Raw genomic sequence first — 27,588 nt, forward strand, 5'->3', positions numbered from 1 at the left:
CAACATGTAAGACTTGCACCTGAGAAATGGGCCCTCAAACTATTTAGCTTTGAATTCCAAGGGGACTCACATCCACGAGACTAACAAGGCTATAGTTAACTCAGAAAGTCAGAAAACTAGTCTAACTAACCCCATCTCAAAATTTTGTTATCCTTATGTCCAACATTTTGTCTTTTTATTTGAATTTCCTCACCCTTCAGTTTCTTTTTTACCTTTTATTTACTCTTAAAGGGACCTTGAGTCTCATAGTATCAGATTGACCTCCACAGAGGCCAGAGACTGAGTTCAGTTACGTGGACAGTCAACCATAAATTCCCAAGAAAAGCTCTGGACACCAAGGCTGTAATTAGCTTTCGTGATTGGCAATACTCCATTCATATTAACACACATCATTGCTGGGAGGGATTAATGCTATCCGTGAATCCACACAAATAGGACAACTGGAATCTCCAGTTTTAGAACCTCCCTGGACTTTGCCTATTACATGTCTTCCCTCGACAGATTTTAATCTGTATCCTTTCCCTGTAATAACCATAACCATGAATATAACAGCTTTCACTACATTCTGTTTCAAGTCCTTCTAGTAAATTTTGCAACTGAGGATGGTCTTAAAAATCCTCAAACTCTGCAATTGGTGTCAGAAGTAAGAGCGTGTATGGGTGTATATTACCTATGTACTTATATATGCGTTTAAATTTTTCCATAATAAAATGTTAAAAAATAATTTTTGAAGATCTCCCTTATTTAACACAGGTCAATGCAAATATATGATATTGCAGATCAGTGGTTTTTTTACTGGTAAGAATGAGATTGGTATAATAGACTTATTTGAGGAGTTTAATTTTGTTCTCTAAAATTACACATGTCCAAACAATGTGTGTATGCGCATGTGTGTACATGCACATACATGTGCACATACATGAAGATTACTGATTTGATCATTTAGGGGAAGTAATTTCTTCTATAGAGAGTTCATAATTTCTGATTGCACTTTGGAAGAACTATAATATTTATAGTAAGGATTGTAGCCCTAATTTGAAAGAATTGAGAGTAAGGAAGCACCATCAGAAGGCTGTAGCACAACTCTAGATTGAGAGGCAGTTAGCACCTCAAAAAAATACTTTGATATTCACCAGGAGAAATAAAAATTTATATAACAAAATTCCAACTCTTAAATTTTGTTCTTATTTTTATCATGACTGGAATAATGAAGAGTTATTAAATTTGTTACATAATAAATGCTAATTTTTTTAAAAGGTCACTATTATCTTCATCCTACCTTCTCCAGAACTTTATCCTACAGATTGCTCCCTTTATTCCTTTGCACCCTTATTGGCTTCATTATTGTTTTACTCACTGAACTCAAGAGAATGCTCAAGACTCAACTCCTTAATAAAATTTTTTTGAACCGTCCCTATTTCCTACTTATAATACCACCTTCTCCCTAAAATTGCCTTCTCTTTCAAAGCTACTCCTCCACACACATTTCCTACAATCACCTACACTTGAAAGATCATATCCTTCCTTGCTTCCTATAGCAACTGGTTGTCCTTGTAATTCACTTTCACAGTCTCTGGAATCCATTTCCTCTTTTCCTTTTCCAATGCTAACATTCTAATTTAGACCCCATTTACTCTGAAAGCCTTACTGATCTCTCCTTCAATTTCATTTGATTAGAAATTGTCAATGAAAAAGGTAATCACCAATAAATCACTTCTTATAATCAGCAAAAACTTAGCTTTTGCATACTCTGACTATATACACATACAGTGCAGGCAGTATCTGATCAACAATTTTTAAATTCTGAAGACTGGAAAGAAATAAACTTAAAAAAAAAAAACCTACTTTTTCTTTCGTCACAAGGTATTAACCTAATAAACAAAAATGTTCAAAAAACTGAAAAGTGTTATTCTGAAATGTTTTTACCATTTTTTTGAAAACCCAGAGTTGATTTTATTTTTATAATAATTTTCATTTCCTGACTTACACGGTCTGATTTCTTCACATAAACCTTCCAATTTTAACGTCAACTCACACCTCACTACTGAAATGCTAGATTTAAATTTCCTCTACCCACAGGATTGGACTTTTTTTTTTTTTTTTTATCACTTTAAACTACTTGGATAATGTGCCCCATTTAGCCAGGAGAAAATATAAAAAAGAGACATTTAATCACTTGAGACTGAACTCTTGGTTGAAAGACCCTAGTTTTCATTATTCTAAGCCTCTAATCATAATATAACCCAAAAATATGAATTAAACAGAATATGATTTCAAGAAACACTAGATAAAATAGGTTCATCAAGGTATAGTTATTCACATTGTACTGAAAGTTTACACGAAGTTTCTGGAGCAGGGATAGATTTAATTATTAATTACTTATAATAAACACACTGGTTTCCCAATTCTCACTTGTGTGGTGACTGCTGCGAACCAGAACTATAACAGCTAATCAGACTGATAAGAGCCTACATATACTGGGGTTTGTACCATAGATGAGGAATTCAAAAACAGGAATTAGTGTCTACATAGGACAGCTGTACACAAGCCCTCCTCTCTTCCACAGAAAGGAAGAGGAATCTTATCTCCTTAATGTAAACAAATTTGGGGGGGAGGGGAAGGATCCTGGGTTCTTACCCTTTGGTATGTAAATATATGTTTTTGGAGGGAAGACAAGATTTATGTCTCCAGATTTACAACCCAGAGGTATCTCCATGGTTCCAGGTCTCATTCCCCCTTGAAATGTACATATTGGGGAAGCAAATATCTGTTATGGACTGAATTGTGCCACCTCTGAAATTCGTATGTTGAAGCCTTAAACACCAATGTGACCACATTTGGAGATAGGGCTTTTAAGGAGGTAATTAAGGTTAAGTGAAGTCACAGGGTAGGGCCTTAATTCAATAGAACTGGTATCCTTCTAAGAGGAAGACACACCAGGGATGTGTGTGCACAGAGAAAGGGTCATATGAAGACACAGCAAAAATGTGGGAGTCTTCAAACCAAGGAGAAACCTCAGGAGATCCTAAACCTGCTGCCACCTTGATCTTGGGCTTCTAAAACTGTGAGAAAATAAATTCCCATTATTTAAGCCACCTAGTCTCTATTATTTTGTTATGGCAACCCTAGCAAACACTCTGGATGGTTTCTCGCTATCAATTCAGTCACAAATTAACTTTGAATTTTCTCTTTCAGCACAGGTCCCAAGCTTCCGTAAAACTGGCTCACAAAGCTCTAACTGTGAAGAAACAAAATATTTCCTCTATAGTCCCAAACTGTCCTTTAAAGAAATTCTTCAAAATTGTAACACCTGAAGCCAATATACAAATATGTTTTTAAAATAAGAAATTTTGAGGGAGTGGGGGAGGTAGATGGGAAAAATTTAATAATTTCTTCAATAAATAAATTTTAAAAAATAAGAAATTTTGTAATAGTTTCTCGGTGAAATTCTTTATAATCTCAAGCTATCTATACATCATCTCTTCTTGTAGGAAAAGTGTGCCTCCACTTATTCTCCCTTTTGCCCAGTTTACTAGTAGAGGATACAATCAAGTCAGCCTGGCTTCATAAGAAAAGAAAAAAAAAGGTTTGGTGGTAAGTATACATGATTTGAAATTACTGTATTTGGTTTTCATTATATAATGCCAATCTAGTATAATTTTAACATGAATGATTTGAAGGTAAATTTATCTATTACTTAAAAACAAAAATATTTCATTAATGTTTTACTTTTTTAAAGCTCAATTGTGAAACACTTGTTTTGAGCATTTAAATAATTCCTTATGTAAAAATCTGGAGAATTTATTTGAAATATCTCCAAATATTTAAACAGTGCATAAATATGAAGCTTTAATGTACATCTTTTAATAAATTAACCAAATGAACATTTCACATATACCAAAACACTTAAATAATGCTTAAGCTATCAAAGCTAATGCTAGATTTTTCAAAAATGATACCAACAGAAATGATTTTGCACTGTGCATTTTTAATTAAAAATTGTACATGAGTGCAATGATTTCATAAAGACCTCAACGAGACACTTTTTTTTTTCTTCAATTTTACACTATCTCTAGCAAAGGCAATATCCGAGGCCAATAGTATAGATACACAGATATAACATGACAGTGGTAATCTATCAATTTATTAAATATGCTAAAATAACTTTTTAAAATATTAAATGTTGTCCCTCATTTTATATTTTCCTAATTTTATAGATGCATGCAATAAAAAATTTCAATTTCATTAACTATAAGTCTATAAAAAGTAAACTTTCCCCCACATTTAAGGTCATTCTGACGATAAGAATAGGCCCTAGTATTTATGTTTTACAATAGCGACTGATTAATTATAACCAACTAGGGCACTAAATTTTAGAGACTTATGATTATATAGTGCTATTAAATCATAAGTCTTCACACAAAATTGTTAGAAAAACGTCTATGTTGATAATAAAAAATTATTAAAATGGAGCAACCTTTTTCTGTGCTTCGAGACTTTATATAAACGATACAAATTAATATTGCTGATATTTTAATATAATCTTTTTAATTATACACTTTGCAAAATTGTTTTAAAAGATGAATTATGATTAATCATAAAATTTTCATTCTGCTACATATAACTATTTTCTCCTACAAAATGTCCACTGCTCCCCCAATTTAAAAAAAAACAACTTCTTAAAAGCAATCTTTATAACCCAACAATCAAATAAAAATTTCTGTTTACTTAAAGGAGAGGGCATGAGTCCTGTACATTAACTATTCTGCCCTGATAGAGGACTGCGTCTACCAAAACAGAATCCTAGTAAGGATTATTAGCTCTCCATGCCCATTCCAACTTACTAACAACTTAGAGAAGTAAAATGGAAGACTCTAATAGCAGTTTTGACAGGTAGAAAATGGAAAGGTTCTCAATCCCAAACTAAATAGTGATTATTTAAAAAATCTGGCACTGTCAAATCAGGCAGAGATTAAGCTGAAGTGGACAATAACATGGTCTGTAATAGATAATTTAAGTTTTCTAACAGAAAATCAAATTATGCCTTACCATCTACCAAAGACACTGGTTTACAAAAAGTCTCAGTAGTTACAATGCATTATATCACCCTCACCTCTGTAACTAAAATGGATATTAAACATATCAATTTAGTTCTAAGGGAATTATTTTTTAAAGTTTACTTTCTTTCTCTAATACCAAGGTAAAATACATTTTGGAAATCTGCGTGGAATGTTCCCAAAAAGCTGGTTCTTTACTTTTAGCAGGGTCTGTGTTAAATAGTTTTCTCATTCTTTCAACTATATGAAAAGATATGATCCCCCGAAATGCAAAAACAAATCTGGTCTTGTGTTATATTAAATAATGATCTCCACCATTTAATATAAAACAACATACATTTTTGGGTTTCTGTTAACAAGGCAAAATACAAGTTATTCATAAGAAAAAAAAGATGAAATGACTAAGATACCTTTTGTGGGATAAAATTCACATTTATGTCCCTCTTCTACCAGTAATATCTTATCTGCTCTAATCTCTTCAAGGTTCAAGTTCAGTGCTACAAATGCAATATTTTCCAGTTTTCATCATAGATTTTTTTTTTTAACATTGTTTTCGGGATGCTTTAAACAATTAGCTTTACAACTATTACTTCAAATTTATGTTTACAATTTACAGCCCATCTTCAATATGGTCATGGCTTTTACACTTTTTTGGATCATAACCCATTTAAGATTTTAAGAGCTCTTTCTAGAAAAAAACAAAAATTACATATCCAGAGTTTTGCAAGCAATTCAGGGCTTTCAAGGCTTTCAAGTCCACTGACACCTATTTAGGATAAAATCCCTTGGAATAAAGGGAAGAAATCAAACAATAAGTTTAGATTGCAGGTTTAGATTACAATAGTTCAATATAAAAAAAAAATAGAGAAATTTATTTTAGGTGTTGAATAATTTTTTATGATTGATCAGGCAAAATTAAAATATTTGCAAAGGAGGGACCTTTAGTCTTAATCTTATAAGAATTTTTTCAAACTCATATTAGATGTATACAATTTACAACCAATGTGCAAATGGAAATATTGCTATAAAGGGATATGTTCATATTTGATATTAGCCAGTAAATACATACATTAACCGGAGGAGTTAATGGTTATACTTGAGGGTAGAGTTTATTGAGATCAATCAGTAAAGAAAAATACTCACACACAAAAATAAGTAGTATTTTCTAGTACTATTGATTTACAACATATATCCTTAGATTCAAGTAGATCATCTGTTAAGATGCCATCAGTAATCAATGTATGCAATATAATTGCACATAGCTATTAAATCATTTTGGGCACACATTACAAATATGTATCCAAATAACCAAATGACTACAATTAAAAATAATTGTTTATTTATAGAGCAAATGCGATTCGTGGCTTTCACCTTATAGTTAAAGGCTTAAAATATATTTTAAAACTTCAGTCATTAAAGATTTGTCAACTTAAAAAAAACTAGAGAACAGAAAGATTACTAAGATTAAAAAAAATTCATAGACTTAAAAGTATTTTTGAAAGTATGTATAATTTGTAATAATATGAATGGAGAAGAAATAAAATGTAACTGTGGCAATGTGAGCTACCTAATACAAAAATTAAAAATCAAAATACATTTCACATATGAGAATTAAGTGCGTTTTTTCTTTATTCAAGTAAACATGTTGATAATAATACATGATACTGGACAACCCATGTGACAAAGTGCTGTAGTCTACTGTTTGGTGAAGCCTCTTTGCCTCTAGGATGATTTTCCAGGTGATTCTTCAGGATCTGACATCAATGCCCAACACAGGCTTTCCAATGGCAATGCATGAGTTCTAGAGGCCATTGCCTCTATCCTTCTTCAAATGCTGAGTGCCATTTTCTCCCACCCATTTTATCCTCCATTATTTATTAAAAACCCACTCTAAAATTCAACCTATGTTATAAAATTAACAAAATCTGGAGTTAGTATATATTTTTCCACAAAGATAAAATTGTCAAGACTCTACTTAATCTTTTTCTTTAAACGGAGTAATATACAAGACAAAATATGCAGAGAACTTTATTACCAGGTATACGTAATATGTTAGAAATTGCTAACATACTGAAATTTAGCTTAATTCTTCTGGGATAGCAATCCTCTACTGGAAACTATAGTTTACAAACAGAAGATTGTGTTCTAGTAAGTGGAAATATAGTACCTGATTTGGTATAAAAAAATTGTGAGATCTTTTCTTACTAGTAAAGTGCTTAATGAAGAAACATTCTTTCACCACATGATTTAATTTGTCAAAGGCACAAAATGTTTTTGTCTCCTTAAAGCATTATTTTTTAAAATTATGGTATTATTCACTTAAATTTTACTTAATCTGAAAGCTTTACTGTTTTTTTCCCCCTCTTGGTAATAAAAAATAACTACTTAAAGAAAAACATTTAATTTTTATTTTCAAAACTTTGCCACGAACATACATACAACAGTAAATTTGATCGCCTCATGAGATGTCTGTGTGCCATGAAGCACTTATGACAAAAAACATACATAAGCTTTAGGGTCAACATTAACAAGGAATCAAAATGTCCTCCAAAAAAGGATGGAGAGGGGAAACAATAAATTAAAAATCATAGCTTTCATTTTATAAAAAAATAGTTTGAATAATCTTCTTATAAATCTTTAATGCTTACAAAAGCAGGAAATACATTTAAAATAGTCTTTTAAACACAGATTCATTAGTACAATGTGGTTGTGGTCAGAAAAATAACAACTAAAATGGCATTTCAGTCAGTAGCCCAAATTCTCTTCTCAGTAAATTCTACATAGAATTTAACTAATTTGCAATTCAAAATAAGATTTAACTTCCAACAGGTCAGACTAGCTGTAGTTAGTACCCAAATATCAAGCTCTGTTCCATTTAATATATTTTATCAAAATTTTAAATACAGCTCAATGATAGGAACTGATAACAATACTTGACTGCATGGTTACCACCCATGACTACTGCATTGCAGTTTAAAACATACTTTTGTTAGTAAATTAAAAAGATATAAATCAAATAACAAGGCAAGAAATGTTTTAGAATCCATTTCCTGACTTTAAGTAAACTTTAAATACATCAACAAGGCAAGGAAAAGTCAAATATATGGAGAAGTCTCTATTTTTTTAACCATTTGGCATTTTATATTAATAATTTCCTTGTTTAAAACAATATTGTATACTCCTATGCACTGATTATCAGAGTCTCTGAATTAAAACTAAACTATAGTTACCTTTCTTAGAATATCCAGTAGTGAATGCATTAATTGTTTCTTTTGCACTTCCATGAAGATGGTCCTTCGTCCTGTAACTTTTTAAATTTTGGACCAAGAAAGAACCACCAAATGAATCCAATAAACACACAAATAATGGACTCCACATAATAACCATCCAGTGCTGTAATACACGAGCCACCGAGGTTTTTGCAAAGCTGTAAAAATAAAATTATAATAAATATTCCACAATTTCAAAATGGAAGTATTCAGCAATTTAAATGTTTCTACTTTGTAATTTAAAAAAATTAATCAAAAAATATTTTTGTTAAAACATTTCGTTTACTTCAAATTGCAAAACATGTTAATGTATCTTAATCTCTCTAAAGCTACTAACATGATTAAGAGCAATTTCAGCTTGTGCTGTAAGCAATACTCATTTTCACGATACAGCTCTTTATATTTGGAGATGTGAAGAAATAGTCAATGAATCTACTCCAGAAGTAGGCTAATGCTACTTTAAAATAATTTATCAACAAATTACTAACCATCTGGTTTTACCTACAATTATTATATGAATAGTCAGTGAAATTTCTCTTTTGCTATCATTATAAAACTTAACTATCAATAATGCATTTATTAAGAACCAATATGTAAGACAGAGGAAAAAAGATTGCTCCTCCCTTGCTGAGAAGCACTTTCAGTGAGCTGCTCTTGATTTTAGTGCATTACAACCCTCAGTTACGATAGAAAAGAAAAAAAATATGTAGATTTCTATATGAGAAACTATGGGCAGATATGATTTTTAAAAAAGATATAGTACTTCTGGAGGCAAAACAAGGAAATTAATATTTTAACATTAACTTAATGTTATCTAGAATGACAAAATACTTACCTTAACAGCATCAGGTGTTCGACAATTCTGGTCTGATGCTCCTACACACTCTTTCACTGTGAGGGGGTCTACTAGCCAAAGAGCTACTGTCGAAGGCCAGTTTCCTCCCAGGTTGGACACCGTATTTAAAAGGGTCATATAGGTTCCTCCAATAAGTGGATCACTAACCTTTGCATTGAAAGCCATTACAGAAACATACATGCTGTACAATGTAACCTACAAGGAAAATGTAAAACATCTGTAGTATGATTAGACTATAAAAAGCTACAGTCTGAATTAAGAAAATTGAAATAATACATCTGAAAATTAATTTTCATGACTCTTATTAAACTCAAGTCAACAAACATTTATTGAATACTTCTTATTGGCCAGGCTTTAAGCCAGATGATGGCAATATAAAGAACACTAAGAAGAATCTCTCTGCCTTTCAAGATTTATTCTAGGCTGAGAAAATAGGGAATAAATTATTATGATGAAACAGTAAGTATTCTAAATAGAAGTATACTCATTGTGCTATGGGGGCCTAAATAAATGAGAGATTAATTCTACCATAAGTAGTCAAGGAAGGCTCAAATGAGAAAATAACAGATGAGATGGTCTTGAATGATGCATATAGCAATAAAGCAAAACCCCGTATTTATACTGTACCTAAATATACCATATATGTGTGTATACCTATTTATATATATATATGTATATGGCTATGGATATACACGTAAGCACTCAAATATATTCAAGGGGATATGACTCTATAATTATTTACACATATTATTTTCTTCTACATATATAGAAGAAAAATATTTCAAAATTTATGTGACAAAATGAAGAGAAAAATCTCCTTAAAGGCAAAAGTGCTTAGAGACAAGAATTAACCCTCCATTTAAGAACATGGAAACAAACCATGTTTACAAAACAGCATTCCTTCAAATACTGTTCCATGGGATGTTCCAATATCAAATAAGACTGAGAAACACTAAGTGACACAAAATTAAACAGATCCCTTTCACTGTATGCCTTCTGAAAGCCTTTAGGAAATATATTCATTAAGGGCAGGGATTTGGGCATGATTTTATCACTATTATATTTTAGTACTTAGAATGGTTTCTGGCATGGAATAGGTATCCACTTAAAATTCATTGGAAGAATGATTAAGATGCTACATAAAGAGGGATTATGTCATGTATCATTTCTCAAATGTACTTGGCCTTGTACATTTTTTCTCACAAAGCATCTGGTTGTCTGAGATTCAATGACTACACTTTGGGAAATTCTCTAGTGAAATCCAAAAACAAACAAATGATTTTTGGACTACTACATCACAGTTTTCTTTTACTTACACAGATAGTGAACCATTTACTAAGCTAAAGCACTTCTTTTAACTTTTATTTTGTGCCTAGTATTAACTAAGCATGTGCAAAACAGGAGAAAAATGTATTTGACACCCTTGCCTCAATGATTTACAAGCACTTAGTCTAACCTGATCCACTATGGAGTTCTCCTAAATGATATAATTGTATGCAAAAAATTATTGAGATTACTTGGTGGGCATATTTTTGAGTTTCAGTTAAAAACAAAGTGAGCAAAAGGTAAATATAACTTTCAAACTTTTTGAAATTTAAGCTAGGTTCCGTAGAAAAATCCAAAGTAACTCTGAAATATACATTAGCAATAACTGCAGTTGCATCCCAAAGGTTACTGCTGGGCATCTGCCATTTACTTGAATCACTTGCCCCCAGAACAAAACTCCATTCTACAACTTACGTGAGGCTAGGGCAAAGTGGGGATCACTTCTTTTATGGATTACAAACATATTTAATACATAAATTTATTTAAAAAGCAGATTAATACACAGCTTCCAAAACCACAAAAAGTCATAACTTTCAATACAGGATCTAAACCAAACACCTGGGACCTCTAACCCAGTAGCCCACATTATTTCTCAGTACAGAGAGAAACAATATCAGGAATAGAAGAAAGAATCCAAGTCTAGGGATGGACTGAGGAATACTTAGCAAAGGTAGAATTACTAGCTTTGGAATAAATTCTGAAATGCGAAAAATACTTGTTGAATGAACAAACAAATAGTGAAATGAATGAACTCTCTTTCCACAAATAGAACTCATTAAATCAAAAGTTACAAGATTTAAAGTTCACTGTCAATAATTTCTTCACTGTCAGTCATGTTTAAATCTTATTATCATTACTTTAAGGCAACCACAAAAAAATGTCTTATTTTCCAAAGAACAGTTTACTTCCTGAGAAAACCACCACAAGCTTACCTGGTGTAATGCGTAACTCAGTAGCACTATGATATAGTAATATATAGGGAATCCCCCTTGATATTCTACTTTAGGAGTCCACCAAACCAGTACAGCATACTCTAATCCAAGCAATAATCTATGGAAAAAGAAAGAAACACGGAGTTGACTTCTATTTTAGGTTAAAAAAACAACAGAAACAAAAATCTGTGTCTATCCTATGAAAGAAGCCTTTATCTAACACCTGTTAGGAGGTTAAAAAGAGCTAAAAGTGCATATAAATGATATTGAAGTTAAAGATGCTTTTCAAGCCTTTTTCCATATATACTCTACACACAGATATTTCTGATATTTATGAATGTTCCTCATTTAACCTTTCTTATTTAATAAGGTTTTATTTTGTTTTTACCTGTAAGGCATGGCTTTGTAAAATATGTTTAGTGGCTGGGGACCTGCAGTGTATTTGCTGATAATCAGAGGCAATATTATCTGTAAGGGAACCATTGGAACTGCCAATAAGGCTAAATGTTCTTTGGGCACTCCTTCTTCTACCAATTTCAGTCCTGTTACTGCATCTGCTGCTGAAAACCCAATCTGCAATACAAAAACAAAAAAAATATTTTAAGTCGTGATTTGTGAAATATTTTCCTCCAAGCATATGTCAGTTCTTCAAGAACCTCAATCTCTTTATTGACCTATGCCAGTTATAAATAAACATCATATTATTATATCTGGCACAACATTCAAGTTACAAAAGTATATTTTACCCTATGAGCTACTAACAACAGTCAGTGAAAACAATTGAAAATTCAGCACTCTTAGGAACTATAGATAGCTCTAGTTACAACTAAATTTCCATTTCAAAAAGTTCAGTCTCATAATAAACGGGGTCCAAATCCAAACTTACTGATTTGTATGTTTAAAGAATAAAAGAAAAGGCTTTAATTGACTCCAAATCTGTTAAAATGAAGCATCACTGCCACACATATACACATTTTTTATGATTTCTGACCGAGTATATCTATATTAAAATTTCCAAAAGTCATCTAACATTTCAAAGTAATTCTGAGAAAATATATCTGAGAGGTTGAATAAAATGAGGAGGAAGAAAAAGTACAGCTAGATTAATTCTTAAAAACCAAAAAAAGTAACAATGCTAAAAGTAGTGAATAAAAAGTTTGAGATAAGATATTTAGATAGTATCAAAGTATCTCCCCATAAACTAGTTTTTAATTACAAAAGAAAAGTAACTTTATAATGGGTTAACAGAGTAATCAAAGTTAACAACAGTTAATGGAATAAAGGGACATGATATGGCTCCTGATGTAATTCCCTTGAAGATGTCACAATATTACTTCTGTGATATTTCAATAAAATAGAAAGACAACCTACTAAATGAGAGAAGATATTTGCCCATGATACATCCAAAAAGGGTTAATATCCAAAATTCATATAGAACTCATGCAACTTAACACCAAAAAAACTAACAACCTAATTAAAAAATGGGCAGAGGACCTGAATAGACATTTCTCCAAAGAGAACATACAGATGACCAATAGATATATGAAAAGATGCTCAACATCACTAATCATCAGAGAAATGCAAATTAAAACCACAATGAGATATCATCTTACACCTACGAGAATGGCTATCATCAATAAATCAACAACAAGTATTGGCAAAGATGTGGAGAAATGGGAACCTTCGTGCACTGTTGCTAGGAGTGCAAATTGGTGCAGCCGATACAGAAAATTTTAAAAATTAAAAATAGAAGTATCATATGACCCAGCAATTCCACTTCTGGGTATTTATCTGAAAAAAATCCAAAACACTAATTCAAAAAGATATATGCACCCCTATGTTCATTTCAGCATTATTTACTATAGCCAAGCTATGGAAGCAACCTAACTGCCCATCAATAAATGACTGCATAAAGAAGAGGAGGTACATATATACAATGGAATACTACTCAGCCATAAAAAGAACGGAATATTACCATTTGTGGCAACATGGATAGGCCTGGAAGGTATTATGCTAAGTAAAATAAGTCAGACAGAAAAGGACAAATACCATATAATCTCGCTTACATGTAGAATCTAAAGAACAAAATAAAACAAAAACAGACTTATAGATGCAGGGAACAAGCTGATGGTTGGGATTAGAAGGACAAACTGGTAATTATGAAATAGTCATGGGGATGTAAAGTAAAGCATAGGGAATGTAGTTAATAACATGGTAATAGCTATGTATAGTGCTAGGTGGATACTAAACTAGCCAGGGGGATCACTTTGTAAATTATATAAATGTCTGATCACTAAGCTGTGCACTTGAAACTAATATAAAATAATATGGACTATCAACTATTTGAAAAATCAAAAAAGGGGGAGAAAGACAAGAGAAATAAGAGGTTCAAACTTCCAGTATAAAACAAATAAGTAATGGGGGAATATAAGCAATAATATTGTGATAATGTTGTATGGTGTCAGATGGTTACACTTATCATGGTGATGACTTCTTTAGGTATATAAATACTGAATAACTATGTCATACACTTGAAACTAATACAATATTGTTTGTATGTTAGCTATATTATAATGAAAATCTTTTAAAAAAGAATCTTTTAGAAGGAAATATTCAGAACATCAAAAAAGTCTTATGCACAAAAATATTCATTAGTGCATTTTTATAATCAAAAAAAGTAAGCAACAGAGAAATGATTGAGCAAATTGAAAATTTATACTGTGACAATTATATACTATTAAAAATTATACTATTAAAAAGTATTTTCAAATATCATTTAATGATATAGGAATATAGAATAAGACAAAAAACAAGAAAAAAATTATATACAGTATGATCTAATTACACTTTAAAGTATTTGTGTGCATATAAATATATATTATTAATACTAATTTATTGAGTATAACTAACTTATTAGTTATATTTATATATATATAAAGTATATGTATACCCATGTGCACGTATATATGCACATATAGAGGGGAATGGGGACTGGGGAAATATACCAAAAATGTTACCAAAGGTTATCTCTAAATTATGTAATTAGATAATATTACCTTCCTTGAACCTTCCAGCATTTTCTAAAGTTGAACTTGAAGTCCCTTAAATTTAAACCTTCCTAATGTTTCCTTAAAATTTAACCCACTCTATCATCAGAGGAAGAAAAATTCATTATTTCAAAACATTGAGGCTGCAATTTTTACTTCAGGCTTGTCAAAAGATAGCTGTAAAGTGTTTATATAGACATGTTTAAATATATAATATGAAACTCCTATAACTGATTTTAGATTTTAGGAATATTAATTACAACACTAGCAATAGCTCACTATAAAGAAGTATATCTACCTTTCTTTTAAGATGTCTTAAAATGTTTTATAACTATAAAATTAGGACATCTTAATACAGAACACATACAAAATAAAACAAAAATCACCAAAATCCCCATTTATTTGATGGTATATTTAATTCTAACACTTAAAAAGTTCAATTGATTTTTACATTGACTTCTAATACTCACACATTTCTATATCTTGGAAATCACATCCTAAGTAAATAATTTTACTACCTCTGAGGTTAAATGTATACTCATTATAACAGTAGAGAGCTATTTATTTTTCAAGGCATTCACTTCCATACCACACATTAATATCATTCATTAAATTTTACATTTATTAGAATTACTTCAAATTGGAAAAATTCTCTTTAAGATCTCAAGATATGTAGCTTATGTTCAAATTATATTTGTATCATCATCCTTTTTAAAACACCTTTCATAAACCAAAATCACTGTTTTTTATTGTTAAATCCTAATAGTAATGGAAAGGGACTTATGAAAAGGCAATCGAAGTATTCCATGATATTGGTAATTATAATGGAATGGTAAATTTACTTTATAAATCTCTTACCTTTGCAGTCAGAATCAGAAGGCAAAATGTCAGAACTGCTGGCATTTTTATAATTGCAAAAAGCAGTTTGTAAGTATCTGTGATCCCTTGGGTTTCTTCTTTTTCTACTGATACTTCTTTGTTTTCTTTTTTCAGAAGGGCAACTAAAGTTGTTGTTATCAAAAATACAGTTCCCCAGAAAAAAAGGAAATCTGAAATTAAAAATGTTAAAATCTATAATTAACTTTTAAAATGATATAATTTAATTGATTCTATATAAATCACTATACAACTTTTCCTCAACTAAAACCTGTTAAAAAAAGTTAACACTTAACATGCCTATCATGTTCAAGGCACTGTGCATACCAAGCACATAAGATGAACAAGACAGTCCTGGCTCTGTTAAACATACATTACATAGACCCAAAATAGACAGTGATTCCTAACAAGGAAAAAGAAAAGGGTCACAGATGTTTAGTGGGTTGAATGAAACAAAAGTCTATCCAGTCATTTTATTCAAGAAAAGTGCTAGGGGTTGGGGGGAGATGATATTCATATCCCATAAAATCCATCAGTCATACTGCTTAAGCACCTAAGCCATTTTAGTTCTTTATTAAATTGTGACAACTTAGACGACAAATAGATGATCATTTACATTAGATTTTCCAACTTCTATTTTGAAACTTCCTAATGTTTAAAACTGTTTAAGAATAACCTTTTCAAAACTGAGATACAGAAATAATTTCCTCATACTTGTAGGTGCACAGGGAGACACATAAAGATTACTGTTTGGGTTGTTTCAGTGAAAGATAGCTGGGTTATTAGCCATTATTTTGAACAAATTAAGCAAAGGGAGTGAACAATGTTCTGGAAGATTCTGTGTAACAGTTAAAAAAATAATAAAGGCACCATTTATTGAGTGTATATCACGTGCCGTAAGTGTGCTAAGCACTTTACATATATCATCTCCTTTACTACAACCCAATAGATTAGGTTATTACTAGCCCCGATTTAGAAAGAAAAAGGCTTAGAGATGTTATGCTTCAAGTTACATTATAAGTCAGTGATAAAATTGTGATTTTTATGCCTTATAGACTTACAAAACCTATATCTCCTTAACCACCTTGAGAAATGCATCTTAGGTTACTACTACAAAATTTATTGGATACCTCATCCATAAAATAAGAGGACTTGGCTAGAAAATCCCAGATGCTTTCTAGCTCTAACATTCTAGAATTGTACTCATTTTTCTATGTGTTTACTTTTCATTTTGATACTCATGTAGCACTGTTTATAAAGCCTCATCACCTTTTTTCAAAAACAAGTAGAGCATTCTTCTGTCAGAGCTTTTTCTTGGTATTCAGTCTTGTTCTGCCGCTGTTCTAGCTGAAGGTGATCACTACAGCTTGAACCTCGCTGATGATGGAGGAATTAGTGTTATTTGTTTAGACCAATTTTCACCTTAATATTTAAATGCTCTTTTTTAATATGTTATCTCATTTGATTTTCATAGCAAACATGTGAGACAGGCAAAGCAGGTGTTACTATGTAGGCATTAGGGAAAGAAGCCCAGAATATTTCAATCTTTGCCAAAGGTCAAATTATCAAGAGGCAGAACTTGAACCTAAATCTGAATTTGGGTTTCATATTCTCTCCACTATTTCACATTGCTTGCATAAATATTTTTTTCAAAAAGTAATGCTGAAATAAGAATTTATTAAACTTGGCTAATTATTTAGTCTCCACAAGCTTAACCCAAAACGGGGCTATTCAAATTACACAAATTAAAGAAGCTAAAACACTCTTAAGCATATACAGAAATTTGTATTCTGGGGTGAATTCTTTTCTCCAAAATGGGAAATTTATACTTAATTTTAGATACCAGAAGAAAAACACAAAACGTACTTAAACACAAAGCTAACCATTTTAAAATGCACTAATATATTCAAGTTATGCTTAAAAGTTTAGCAAAATAACATTACAACATAATTTCTAATTTATGTTAATATGGTCTTTTGAAGTCTCTGTTTAAAAGGAATGAACAACTTACGACTATTCTTACAGGTGAGGCTAATGTTCTTTATTTTTGCATTCTTAATTTCATTTGTGAAATGTGATAATGATTTGTTTACAGAATTTCATCTACAGTATTATTCTTATTCAGAAAGTTTTTGTTCATCATTTGGCTTAAATCAACTGTTTAAGAAACCCTGAAAAAAAACTGTATTATTATCACTGTCACCAGAAATTAATAGTCTTTATATAAATGTTAAGTGAAAATTTAAAGTTTTTCAGAGATCCAGTTCTCTAAGCAAAGTTTTTAAAAATTTGCTTAGTATATTTTCAATTTTAATGAACAAAATCTTCATATAGAATTTAAACACCTTGATATTAATACCAGAAGGAAAAAAAAATAAGAACAAGTTAGACAGGTTTCAGTGTTGTTTGCAGATAGGATTATTTGTAATTTCTTTGTGCTTTGAGGATAAAACACTACACATGAAAGAAGGAAATAGTAACAATGGATCATTCAAAGCCTTAAGTCAGTCTTTCTGTAGCTCACTTGAACAAAAGAATGAAGCTAATACCTCAGAAAGAGATGCTTAGCAACTGCCAGAAAATACTTTAAGTTTAATGAACATAATTACCATAAATACCGACCATTAGATGATTTACTATTGTTTATTAACACTCCTTTGAGGCTAGAAAATACACAGCCTGATATACTAACTGTAAAGATACTACCAAAAGTAATCTAAACATTTCTTTATTAATATTTTAGTTAATTTTGATTTATGTATTTTATCTACAAAAGCATTATGATATATACAATCAAAACGTCAAAGCTGACATCTAAGTTTCGTACACTTGATTTTTGAGCAAGGCCTATAATACAAACTAAGTCTTCAGAACTGGCTACTAGATCTTAGCTAGTGCTCCCATGAATGCAAAAATTAAGAGCATGTAATAATTCACAAGCAACCAAGAAGGATATAATAGTTAGCTCCTAGGTGCCTATTATGCAAGACAGTGCAATAAATCTCGAAGTCACTCTTGAAGACAAACATTGTTATTCCTACTTTATATAACATGAAACGGGATAGGCCAGAAAGTGCCAGAAACTCAGATCTGATTTTAAAGCAAGAATATTTTCTACTATACTACCAAGATGTTCAAACACTTAAAGCAAATAGGCTCTTTCATTGACCACATACACCGGACAAAAAAGGTACATAGTTTAGCTCCGACTGTGAAGTCAAGAACACAGATACTTGAACATACTTCTTTAAAGTGGCTACTTCTGTTCCTTCCCTTTCCCTACCTCCTTCTCCCCTTAAGGTAGTATGTCAAAGGATACGCAAACCCATAAGAAATAAACATGGTGCATCTTTTCTAAAGAGTTCACTGTACTCAACTTATAGGGAAACATTCTGATTTAGAAAATGTTATGGAGAAAGCAAAATTTCCAAGAATTTTTAAGATAAAACATTAGGCTAAAAAAAAAATCAAGCTTTCAAGGTTTGGACTAGGCCCCCAATCCCTTTGTGGTTTAGGCTAACTCTCTTCCACTATTAGAAGAGATAGAAAAATTAAGAAGCATTATTTGATAAAACCATCCTTGGCTCAGACCAGGTTCTCTTTCTCCCTAATTCTCACACTATGGAAATTAACTTTAGTCCTTCAGAAGTCTGTGGCAGAAAAATAAACTTTAGTTTCTGTTCTAAATAACTGTCAGGCCTTTCTTTCACCTTCTTGCTTTTGGCACAGCTAATTCACAAGTTAAGATCTGAAGGGACTTTAGACACCCATCATCCAGTCCAATGCTCCCACTTTCACAATGGAAGAAACTAAAATAGAAATGTTATGTGTCTGACCCAGGGTAACCAGCTAAATCTTAGCAGAAAGGGACCTTTTATTCCACAAATCTCTCTCTTAAGGATTTGTTCAAAATACCCATGCTGTTGTCCAGCACTCTTGGAAAATGCTGTTCTGATAATACAATATCCTCATATCTTAGGATTAGGTTCTTTAAAAGATAGCATGCAATGTAAAAATCAAGTAAATATAAAGCTAGTTTTGAAATCTTCCTAATGCTTTAGTTTTCTTAACATCTTAGGAAGATGCCATGTTTAAGATTATATATCTTTTCATTAACTTCAACAATGTCAGGTTTTCCTCCAAGCTAGAAGAGATTGTTTCTTCAATCAAGCACCACATTAAGCAGCTATCTTACTTAATGGCCATGTTGTCCCAAAACACTAAGCTTAAATTCTGCTCAGGATGAACGACTGAGGCAGAGAGGCCAATAGATTCAGTGCTCCCATCTCATGCTAACTCTGGGCCTATATCACTTGTTAATTAAACACACACACACACACACACACACACACACACACACACACACACACACACACACTCCTACTCTGATGCTATGAAGAGGGTCTTACATTTAGCTTTTGTAAACACTGTGTCCTGACCCCTAAATCACTTTTTGTGAGCTGAATTCAGACTTTTATAAAAACGGTTGACAATGAACATTCCAAATTATCTCATGAAGATGCAGGGTACATCAGAATAGCTAAAATAAAAAACAATGATAACACTGAATGCTGTCAATGATACAGAGAAAATGGATTACTCATACATAGATTGCTGGTAGAGAGATAAAAAGGGTATACCCCCTCAGAAAAAAAGTTTGGCAGTTCCTTTCAATACTAAAAACGGACTTACCATAACAAGCATTTGCATTCTTGTGCATTTATCTCAGAGAAATGAAGACTTATTTTTCACATAGCAATTGCCAAAACCTGGAAACTGCCTAAATCTCCTTCAATAAATGATGAAATAAACTGTGATATGTCTAACAAAAGGAATACTTCTCAGCAATAAAAAGGAACAAATCATTGCTACATGCAACAACTTCAACGAACCTCATAGAAATTATGCTGAATGAAAAGGACCAATCTCCAAAGAATGCATACTGCATGATTTCATTTAGGTAACATTTCTGAAATAACATAATTATAAAGATGGAAAACAGATTAGTGGCAGCCAGGAGTTAAGGACAGAGAGGAAGAAATGGGTATAGCTATAAAAATGCAAAACAAAGGAGTCTTGTGTTAGATGGCATAGATGAGTATTTTGATAACCACAGGTGAGAGTAGTTATGCAAGGCTTCATATGATGAAATTGCACAAAACTACCCACACAAATACGTACACACACACAAATGAGTGCATGTATTAATTGGTGACTCTGAATAAACTCAATGGATTGTATCAATGTGAAGTTTTTGGTTATGATATTATACTATAATTATCTAATGTTAGGAGAGGAGGCGGGGGAGGGTGCATAGAACTTCACTAAACATTTCTTTGCAATGTCTTATGAGTCTATAATTATTATAAAATAAAGTTTAAAAAATGAATGGGAAATTTAAGAATATAAATGTTCTAAGACTGCTAGAACATTGATAACCACTGGACTTCAGCAAGTGAGGAATATGTTCAAAAGTGAGGGAAAAGAATGAAAAAAAAGAATCTTAGGTGACAATAAACCAAGAAGTAGAGATAGTGGAAGGTAACCGACATCTTGCTTTTTGAATATGCATTCCATCCTTAAAAATGTTTTAGCATGCACACTCACATGTAAATTATGTATTTGTGATCTCCTATACTAATATATTGTGTACAATGTAAAACATATAAATTTAAAATTTAAAAATATGAAATAATAAAAAAGAATGAAATTAAAGAACATGTACAAAATGCCAGATTTATCCAAAATTATGTCTAAAAGAACAAGTGAATCTCGGAAGCTAAGCAGGATCGGGCCTGGTTAGTACTTGGATGAGAGACTACCTAGGAAGACCAGGTGCTGTAGGCGTAAAAAATAAAAAATAAGGGATTGTAAACTGACGAGGTCCTTGCAATCTGTGAGTTTGCAGATTTTAGGCAAGGGTTGCCTCGTCTAAAAAATAGATAGATAGATAGATAGATAGATAGATAGATAGATAGATAGATAGATAGATAGGTAGATAGATAGATAGATAGATAAAAGAACAGGTGAAATCAGGGTTTTTTTATTTTCATTTTTAATTTTCTAGGAACAATATCTCCTTTACTAGTTAAGTACATTTTGCTTTCTCAAATTTATAGTGTTTTTTTGAAACACTATAAACAAAAATAGGAGATATAGATGCTTGTAATTACTGAAGCCACCAGATTTACAAACTTGTTCCATTCAAGGCAAAAAGAGAGCTAAACTCAAGGATTTCATATCATTTTTACCCAGAGATTAGCTTTGAAGGTAATGGATTAGTTTTTTTTTTAATTTTTAGAAATCTTTTTAAAATTATTACACAGTAAAACTAAATATTTTTTAGTGTACAGTTCTATGAATTTTAACACATGTATAAATTTCAAATTACCACAACCATGATCAAGACTCAGAAGAGTTCCATCACTCCCCAACCTCCCTCAGGCTATCCATTTATATAGTACCTTTTCCCTCACTCACAACCCCTGGCAACTACGATCTGTTTTCCATCTCTACAGTTTTCTTTTGAGAATAGGAGAATGTTTTCAGCCTAGATAAAGATGCTAAAGAATATATTATAGCCTATATAAGAATAACTGATCTATCTAAAAATGGGTCAGTTCTACCCAAATTCTAAATAGCATTTCTAGTCGCATAAAATATATTAACGAATACCGCTTTAGAAAACAAGAGAAAGAAATGTGTCACTAAGAATTAATTGGTCCTGCTCTCTTTCTAGTTCAAAGCATAAATGTTTTACAAATACATAGTTTTTACTAGTAACATCACCAATTTGATTAGCTTCACGCTTACAGCACCAGTTTTTTCAAAGCAACATTTTTTTTCTCTTTTTCCTCCTATATTTGTATGCTTATCTATAAACAAACTGATTCATAAATTCTAATATGTTTATCTCTCTCCTCTGGTATCAGACTATCCTACTTCCTGCCCCCAAACCCAAATTTCCCATTCCCTATCCCAATCACTTCTTCTATTCATTATTGTTACCAGTGCTTCTAAAAGAGTGGGCCTCAACTACCAGTTCAAAGGCTGGACTTGGCCAAAAGACATATTTAATGAGTTTAATTAATGTTTTTAAAATTAGGGGGAAAAAAAACAAAGAAATTTCCAGCTTCTCTTGAATACTCATCCAATCTAGTAATTCTGGGAGACTATTGTCACAAGACAATTTATTGGAGTTGCAGATCCATGCCTTTAGATGAGCATGGATTTCTCAGGTCATCACTGTCCCCTCCAATCCCTATAGTCTTGCACCAACTCACTTGACTCATCACATTATCCATTTACCCTCTCCATCATTTTGGTTTACAAACCTCCACTCTAGACTATAAATTCCTTGGGAGCAGAGAGTTTGCAGTCTCACTCATCACATGGCTAGCACCAAATAGGCACTCAATGCTAAGTAAGTGAATAACAAAACAGAAAAATTTTAAGCTGTCACTTCTGGGCATTAGACATTCCAGGAGCAGGCTGATGATTTTTAGACATCAGCAGTCAGAGTGCTACTTCTTTCCGGTAGGAAAGCCCAATCAGCACATATTATATTTTATTATGTTACATTATACAGTTAGTAGATTTAAGGAATCAGGAAACCTAAGCTGTAGGTATAGCTCTACCTCTATAGCTACTTGGCTGCAGTTTCTTCATCTATAAGAATGAAGGAATTGAAATATATGATTTTTCCAAATCATAAAACTTTAGGTTTTCATTTCTGTTCTTCTAGGTTACTGTAATCAGTTCTTGCAGCTTAAAAAGTCATCTCTTTTTGTTACTAAAAGTGTTTGAAAACTAGATATGGCAAGGATAAGAAAAGCCTACTTCTGAGTTCAGTACTGTCTTCGATCCTTGAAGGTATTAAAAAGCCAATCTCAGCATAATCGAGGTTTTGTTTCTAAGAGATTCTATTCTCATCCTATCTTTACCATTTTGTGTATACTATTTAGAGTACTGCTTTCTAGATAACAAAAACTATTCTCTCACTATATTCTATCACCATGGTGTTAAAAACTGAACATATTTTAGAATTTTACAAAATAATTATGCCTACTTTTAATTTTCTGATTTTCTAAGCATCTTCCTCAATATTTGGCTCTTCTTTCATTACCTAAGCAATTTTATTTCCTTCATGATTATTTGTACTCTTTAAATTCCTTGTCCCTTAAGTTCCAAAGGTACAAGGCTATAAATGTGATATGTGCAGTCATAAAGAGACAAACGAAAATGCAGGGACTCTTCGACCCTTAACTAAAATGTCTGAACCAAAAACAGCAATCCAGTACAGATACAAAAAGCTGAATTAAAAAGTAATTTTTGCAATTTCATGGAGAACAAAGTTCAAATTCCACAGTTTTGAATTCCGAAGCTATTCAAAACAACAAACCAATGTAAATAAAACTTCCACAGCACAATTTTGACCTCATTGGGGAACAGTTGTGGCTTAAGGGAGGACTGCATCCTCCGGAATGATGTTTTGTCAGTCACTCATACCATACTTAAGAGAAAGTTCTAATTTACTTTGTTGGTAATTTAGTTTCCATAGCTTCTTAAATTTTGATTTCTCTACTGAGACTTTCCTACATTAAGTAACAGACCATCTCATTAGTCATTCTTGGTGATATGAACAGTCCCAGTACATAATCAAAAGCAAGATACGAAAAGCAACAAGGTGTTAATTTGATGCATTCGCAAATTATTTCTAGGCATACCTTTATCCAAAAAGCAGGAGTGGAACCCCAGAAGATTCAGAGACAAATCTATCTAGTGCAGAGCAATGATCTCTCAACCATATTTGGCCTCAGACCAACTGATGAAAAGTATACTTATCATTACATCAGTAGTAATGGCTCACTAGCAGTTTGAGAAGGTAAAAAGGGGTCCATTACAGGGGGTAGGGGTATACTGGGGTTGTCTAAGATTTCAGAAGATGAGTAATTCAATTGTGAATCCCTCCTTCCTCCCCAAATATGATATAACTCTTACACTTCCCTCACCACACACCTACCCCTGACATTCACCCTGCTGGGAATCCCCAGTCTAGTACTGGAAAGATGAGAGAGTTTATCTCTGTAAATTCATCATCACTACCAGAAAGAAAAATTCTACAATAATCCTGATGTTGGTTATTCCCGATATTGGTAATTTCACTTCTGTTTCCTAGTTTTTAGGAAAATTAAAAAAAAATCTCAGAAAACCTTACAGAGGCATGTATTTACTAATGTAGTAAAAGGGGAGAGTTTGTAGAACTTACACCCAATTTCTTACTGGGTAAACTTCAAACTCTTTCTTACAGCAATTAAAGGAAATCTTACTAATTTAGTCACAACATTTCCCAAACCAAGTCCCCAGGGTTTACTGGTGCAGGCACTTTGAACATCATAGGCTCTGTCCTGTACATTTTTGTATTTTGTTTTAGTGTATTTTCACCTGTCGTTGTGCATTCTGGAATTCCACTTATCCGCTTCATGTAATCTTATAACTCAAAAAGGTCAAATATTTGTGAAGCCTGACTCCCACAAGCAGTTAACTGGCAACTCTGAGCTGCTCTAAAATGTACATCTCTCTCATTCCCTGTGGGTTGGACTCTGCTTTATAGCAGGCCTTTAGAACTGTCACTTAGCCAATTAGTTAATGTTTGAATGAATTAATCCTTTCGCAAAGGGCTAAATGAGGACTCTTGGTATAGAATGAACCAGAAAGCATGGAGCTAGAAATCTCCATCCACGGAAAGAAAAAAGGAAAATGTGAACAACAGATGTCAGGCTGGATTCCAGTCTTCAAACTAGCCAGACTTTTAAAAAATATGCATCTGTGTATTAGGTAAGAACCCACAGATCCCTAGCCTGAGTTTTGTTTGTCATTCCACATGTTATTGGTTGGGTTGCCTCTCCTTGCTCACTGCAGAGTACTGATTAATTATGATTACTCCAAAGCAGTCATTCTGACTGAAGCTCATTTTAGTGGAAAAGAAAACTTACCTCGGGTCATCACCCAATAAAAAGATCTCCAGTAAATTAAATAAGGAGCTTTTCTTCAAAGTCACACACTTTGTCAAAAGAATTCATAAACGTAAAATAAACCCAACTGTATAATAGTTTAAATACACTACCTGAAAGAGTAACGATTCCCCTGGGTTGAGGCTGAAACCGCAAATATTTGTTACAAAAGTCGGCAGATTCAAGGGCCAAAAACAAAACATTGCCCAAAAAGTAGCCCGCTGTTTGGCCCACTGAATTGCAAGTAGAGGCATAACCCACGTTTTCTCGGGATAACATTGTTAACGCCCAACCATCCACAGCGATGTCCTGAGTGGCAGCCAGGAATTCAAACAAAAAGAATGTCACAGTGAGAGCAACCACATCGGGGGTTCTGCCATCAGTATTCCCGAGCAAACTGTCCACCTGAGTGGATAAATATATCATGAAAAGTCCCAGTATATACTGTGTAGGGACAAGCCAGGATTTGCGACGGCCGAAGTTCCTAAAGTAAACCGCATCAACCAATGGGGCCCAGAGCAATTTGAGACTGAAGGGCCAAAAGACAAAACTGAAGAAAGCCTGATCTGTATAGCTAACATTTTTGCTCTGTAAAATGAGTGGGATGCTTCCTGCCAGGCCCAATGGAATGCCTTGAAGCACGTAAAGAAAAAGCAACAGAAAAATGCTGCTTAATTCAGCCCGGCAGCTCCGTTGGGGTTTTGAGAAATCACCAGTATCCCGCAGAAGAGCTTCTCTGTCCCCTTCTCCTCCTACCAAGTCCAGATGACTGTCATCCCAGGCACCTGGCGGCAGAGGGCCACTCTTCATATCCAGAGAATGATTGAAAGTCCCTGGCCGTCGCTGCCGACTGTTGTCCTTGTGGGAGATGGTGGGTGACATCTCAGAGACGATGCAGATCCCCGACTGAGAGGGGCCAGGGCTGAGAGTCTCTGATTGGTCTAGTTCCAGGTCCAAGGCTGTTGATCTGGACCAGGGTCTCGATGGTATAGGTAGGGAGGCGGGGCGCGGGGTGACAAGGGGACTTCTTACTGCGGCCAGGAGTGCTGAAATCGAGTGCCAGTCCCTTGACTGGAGGCCCAGGCGATGCCCAGGTAGGTGTCCCTTGGAGCGGCGTCAAGGAGCCTGAAGGAGCCCCCCGGGCAACCGCGCCGGGCTCGGGGCTGGAGGAGGGAGCCGTGGTGCTGCGATGGAAACCGGCGCCTAACTGCGGCGAGACCGAACGGTCAGTCTCCCGACCAACCTTCAGCTCTCGCCGCCACTAGTGGGGCAGGTAGCACTTTCTCCACTGGGCTCCAGAGATACGAGATAACTTCCTGCCTCGCGCTTCCGGAAGTGGTCCTTGTCTCAAAAGAGTCCTGTCCCCGCCTCCAGAACAAGCCAATCAGGACACAGTCCCGTGGCCGAGTTGGAAAACTCCTCTTGACAGGAATCCGCAACTCTGGCGGCCCGGACCTCATGGGAGGATTAACGCAAGCGCACAGTGCGGCCGGGGCGGGGCGCTGGGAGAGCTCGGGCTCTGTGAGCGCATGCGGCAGTCTGGAAAGCGTGGGCCCAGGTCATTGGGCCCAAGCGGCCACGTGAGGGCTTGCCGGGCCAATCCTGCGTCGGCATCCAGTGTTACTACCTTCCAGCCTCTGAAGCTGCAGTGGCCAAGTGAGGGCTAGTCATTAGGCTTCGGAAGTGCAGTTCTTAAACTCCGAGCTGATTGTACGATGACGCTGCTTTCGTGCGCCCGGCAGAAACTGGGAAGAGAAGAAGTGAAATTTACAAAACTTCTTATCCGCAGGCTAGGGTGCTTTGTGTCCCAGAAAGGGTAGAAAAAGGAAGGCATGACTAAATGGTGAAGAGGGTGCCGTTCCCAGCAGTGCTGGGAGGTGCTAGGTTTTTCTGTAGTCCATATTTCCAGTGTGGTGGAAAGAAGTGTAGTGTAACTGGTGACCCTATCCACTTTGTTGAGTGGATTGGAATTATAAAACATCGCTGTATTTTTGAGCTACTGTAAAAAGTATTGTAAGAGCCAAATATTAAAATTTTGTTTCATGTCAACTCAATGTGTATTTACCATTGAAATAAGAGAAAATAAACTTAGAGAACCAATAGCATTATTTGTAATATAAATTAATTCATTTGAAATATGGTTTTGGAGGAGAGCTACATGACTGAAGGCCTTAGCTCCTTGCCATATGAGTTTGTAAAGCCGCTTAACTCT

General features: G+C 33.7%; 1 protein-coding gene across 1 annotated transcript; it reads right to left on the bottom strand.

Annotated features, from left to right (window-relative positions):
- Nucleotides 1-6,662: 6,662 nt before the first annotated feature.
- On the bottom strand, nt 6,663-26,840 carry SLC33A1 (solute carrier family 33 member 1). Its single transcript, XM_011379286.2, has 6 exons — nt 25,490-26,840; nt 15,346-15,536; nt 11,829-12,013; nt 11,441-11,558; nt 9,162-9,377; nt 6,663-8,484 (listed from the first exon to the last, which is right to left on the bottom strand). Exons 1-6 carry the CDS (start codon nt 26,256-26,258, stop codon nt 8,317-8,319), a joined length of 1,647 nt encoding a protein of 548 aa, XP_011377588.1. The 5' UTR covers nt 26,259-26,840; the 3' UTR covers nt 6,663-8,316.
- Between the last annotated feature and the right edge of the window lie 748 nt (nt 26,841-27,588).

This window comes from Pteropus vampyrus, unplaced genomic scaffold, assembly GCF_000151845.1.
Source record: "Pteropus vampyrus isolate Shadow unplaced genomic scaffold, Pvam_2.0 Scaffold12, whole genome shotgun sequence".
Taxonomy (NCBI): domain Eukaryota; kingdom Metazoa; phylum Chordata; class Mammalia; order Chiroptera; family Pteropodidae; genus Pteropus; species Pteropus vampyrus.

What these genes read in the sequence shown, in the direction of transcription:
- SLC33A1 (XM_011379286.2), bottom strand. Translation starts at nt 26,258, where the DNA reads ATGTCACCCACCATCTCCCACAAGGACAACAGTCGGCAGCGACGGCCA. An exon ending in TTCTGATTCTGACTGCAAAG is followed by an intron (nt 12,014 to 15,345) that starts GTAAGAGATTTA and finishes TTTGTATTGCAG; the next exon opens with ATTGGGTTTTCAGCAGCAGA. An exon ending in GAACACCTGATGCTGTTAAG is followed by an intron (nt 8,485 to 9,161) that starts GTAAGTATTTTG and finishes TTATTTTTACAG; the next exon opens with CTTTGCAAAAACCTCGGTGG.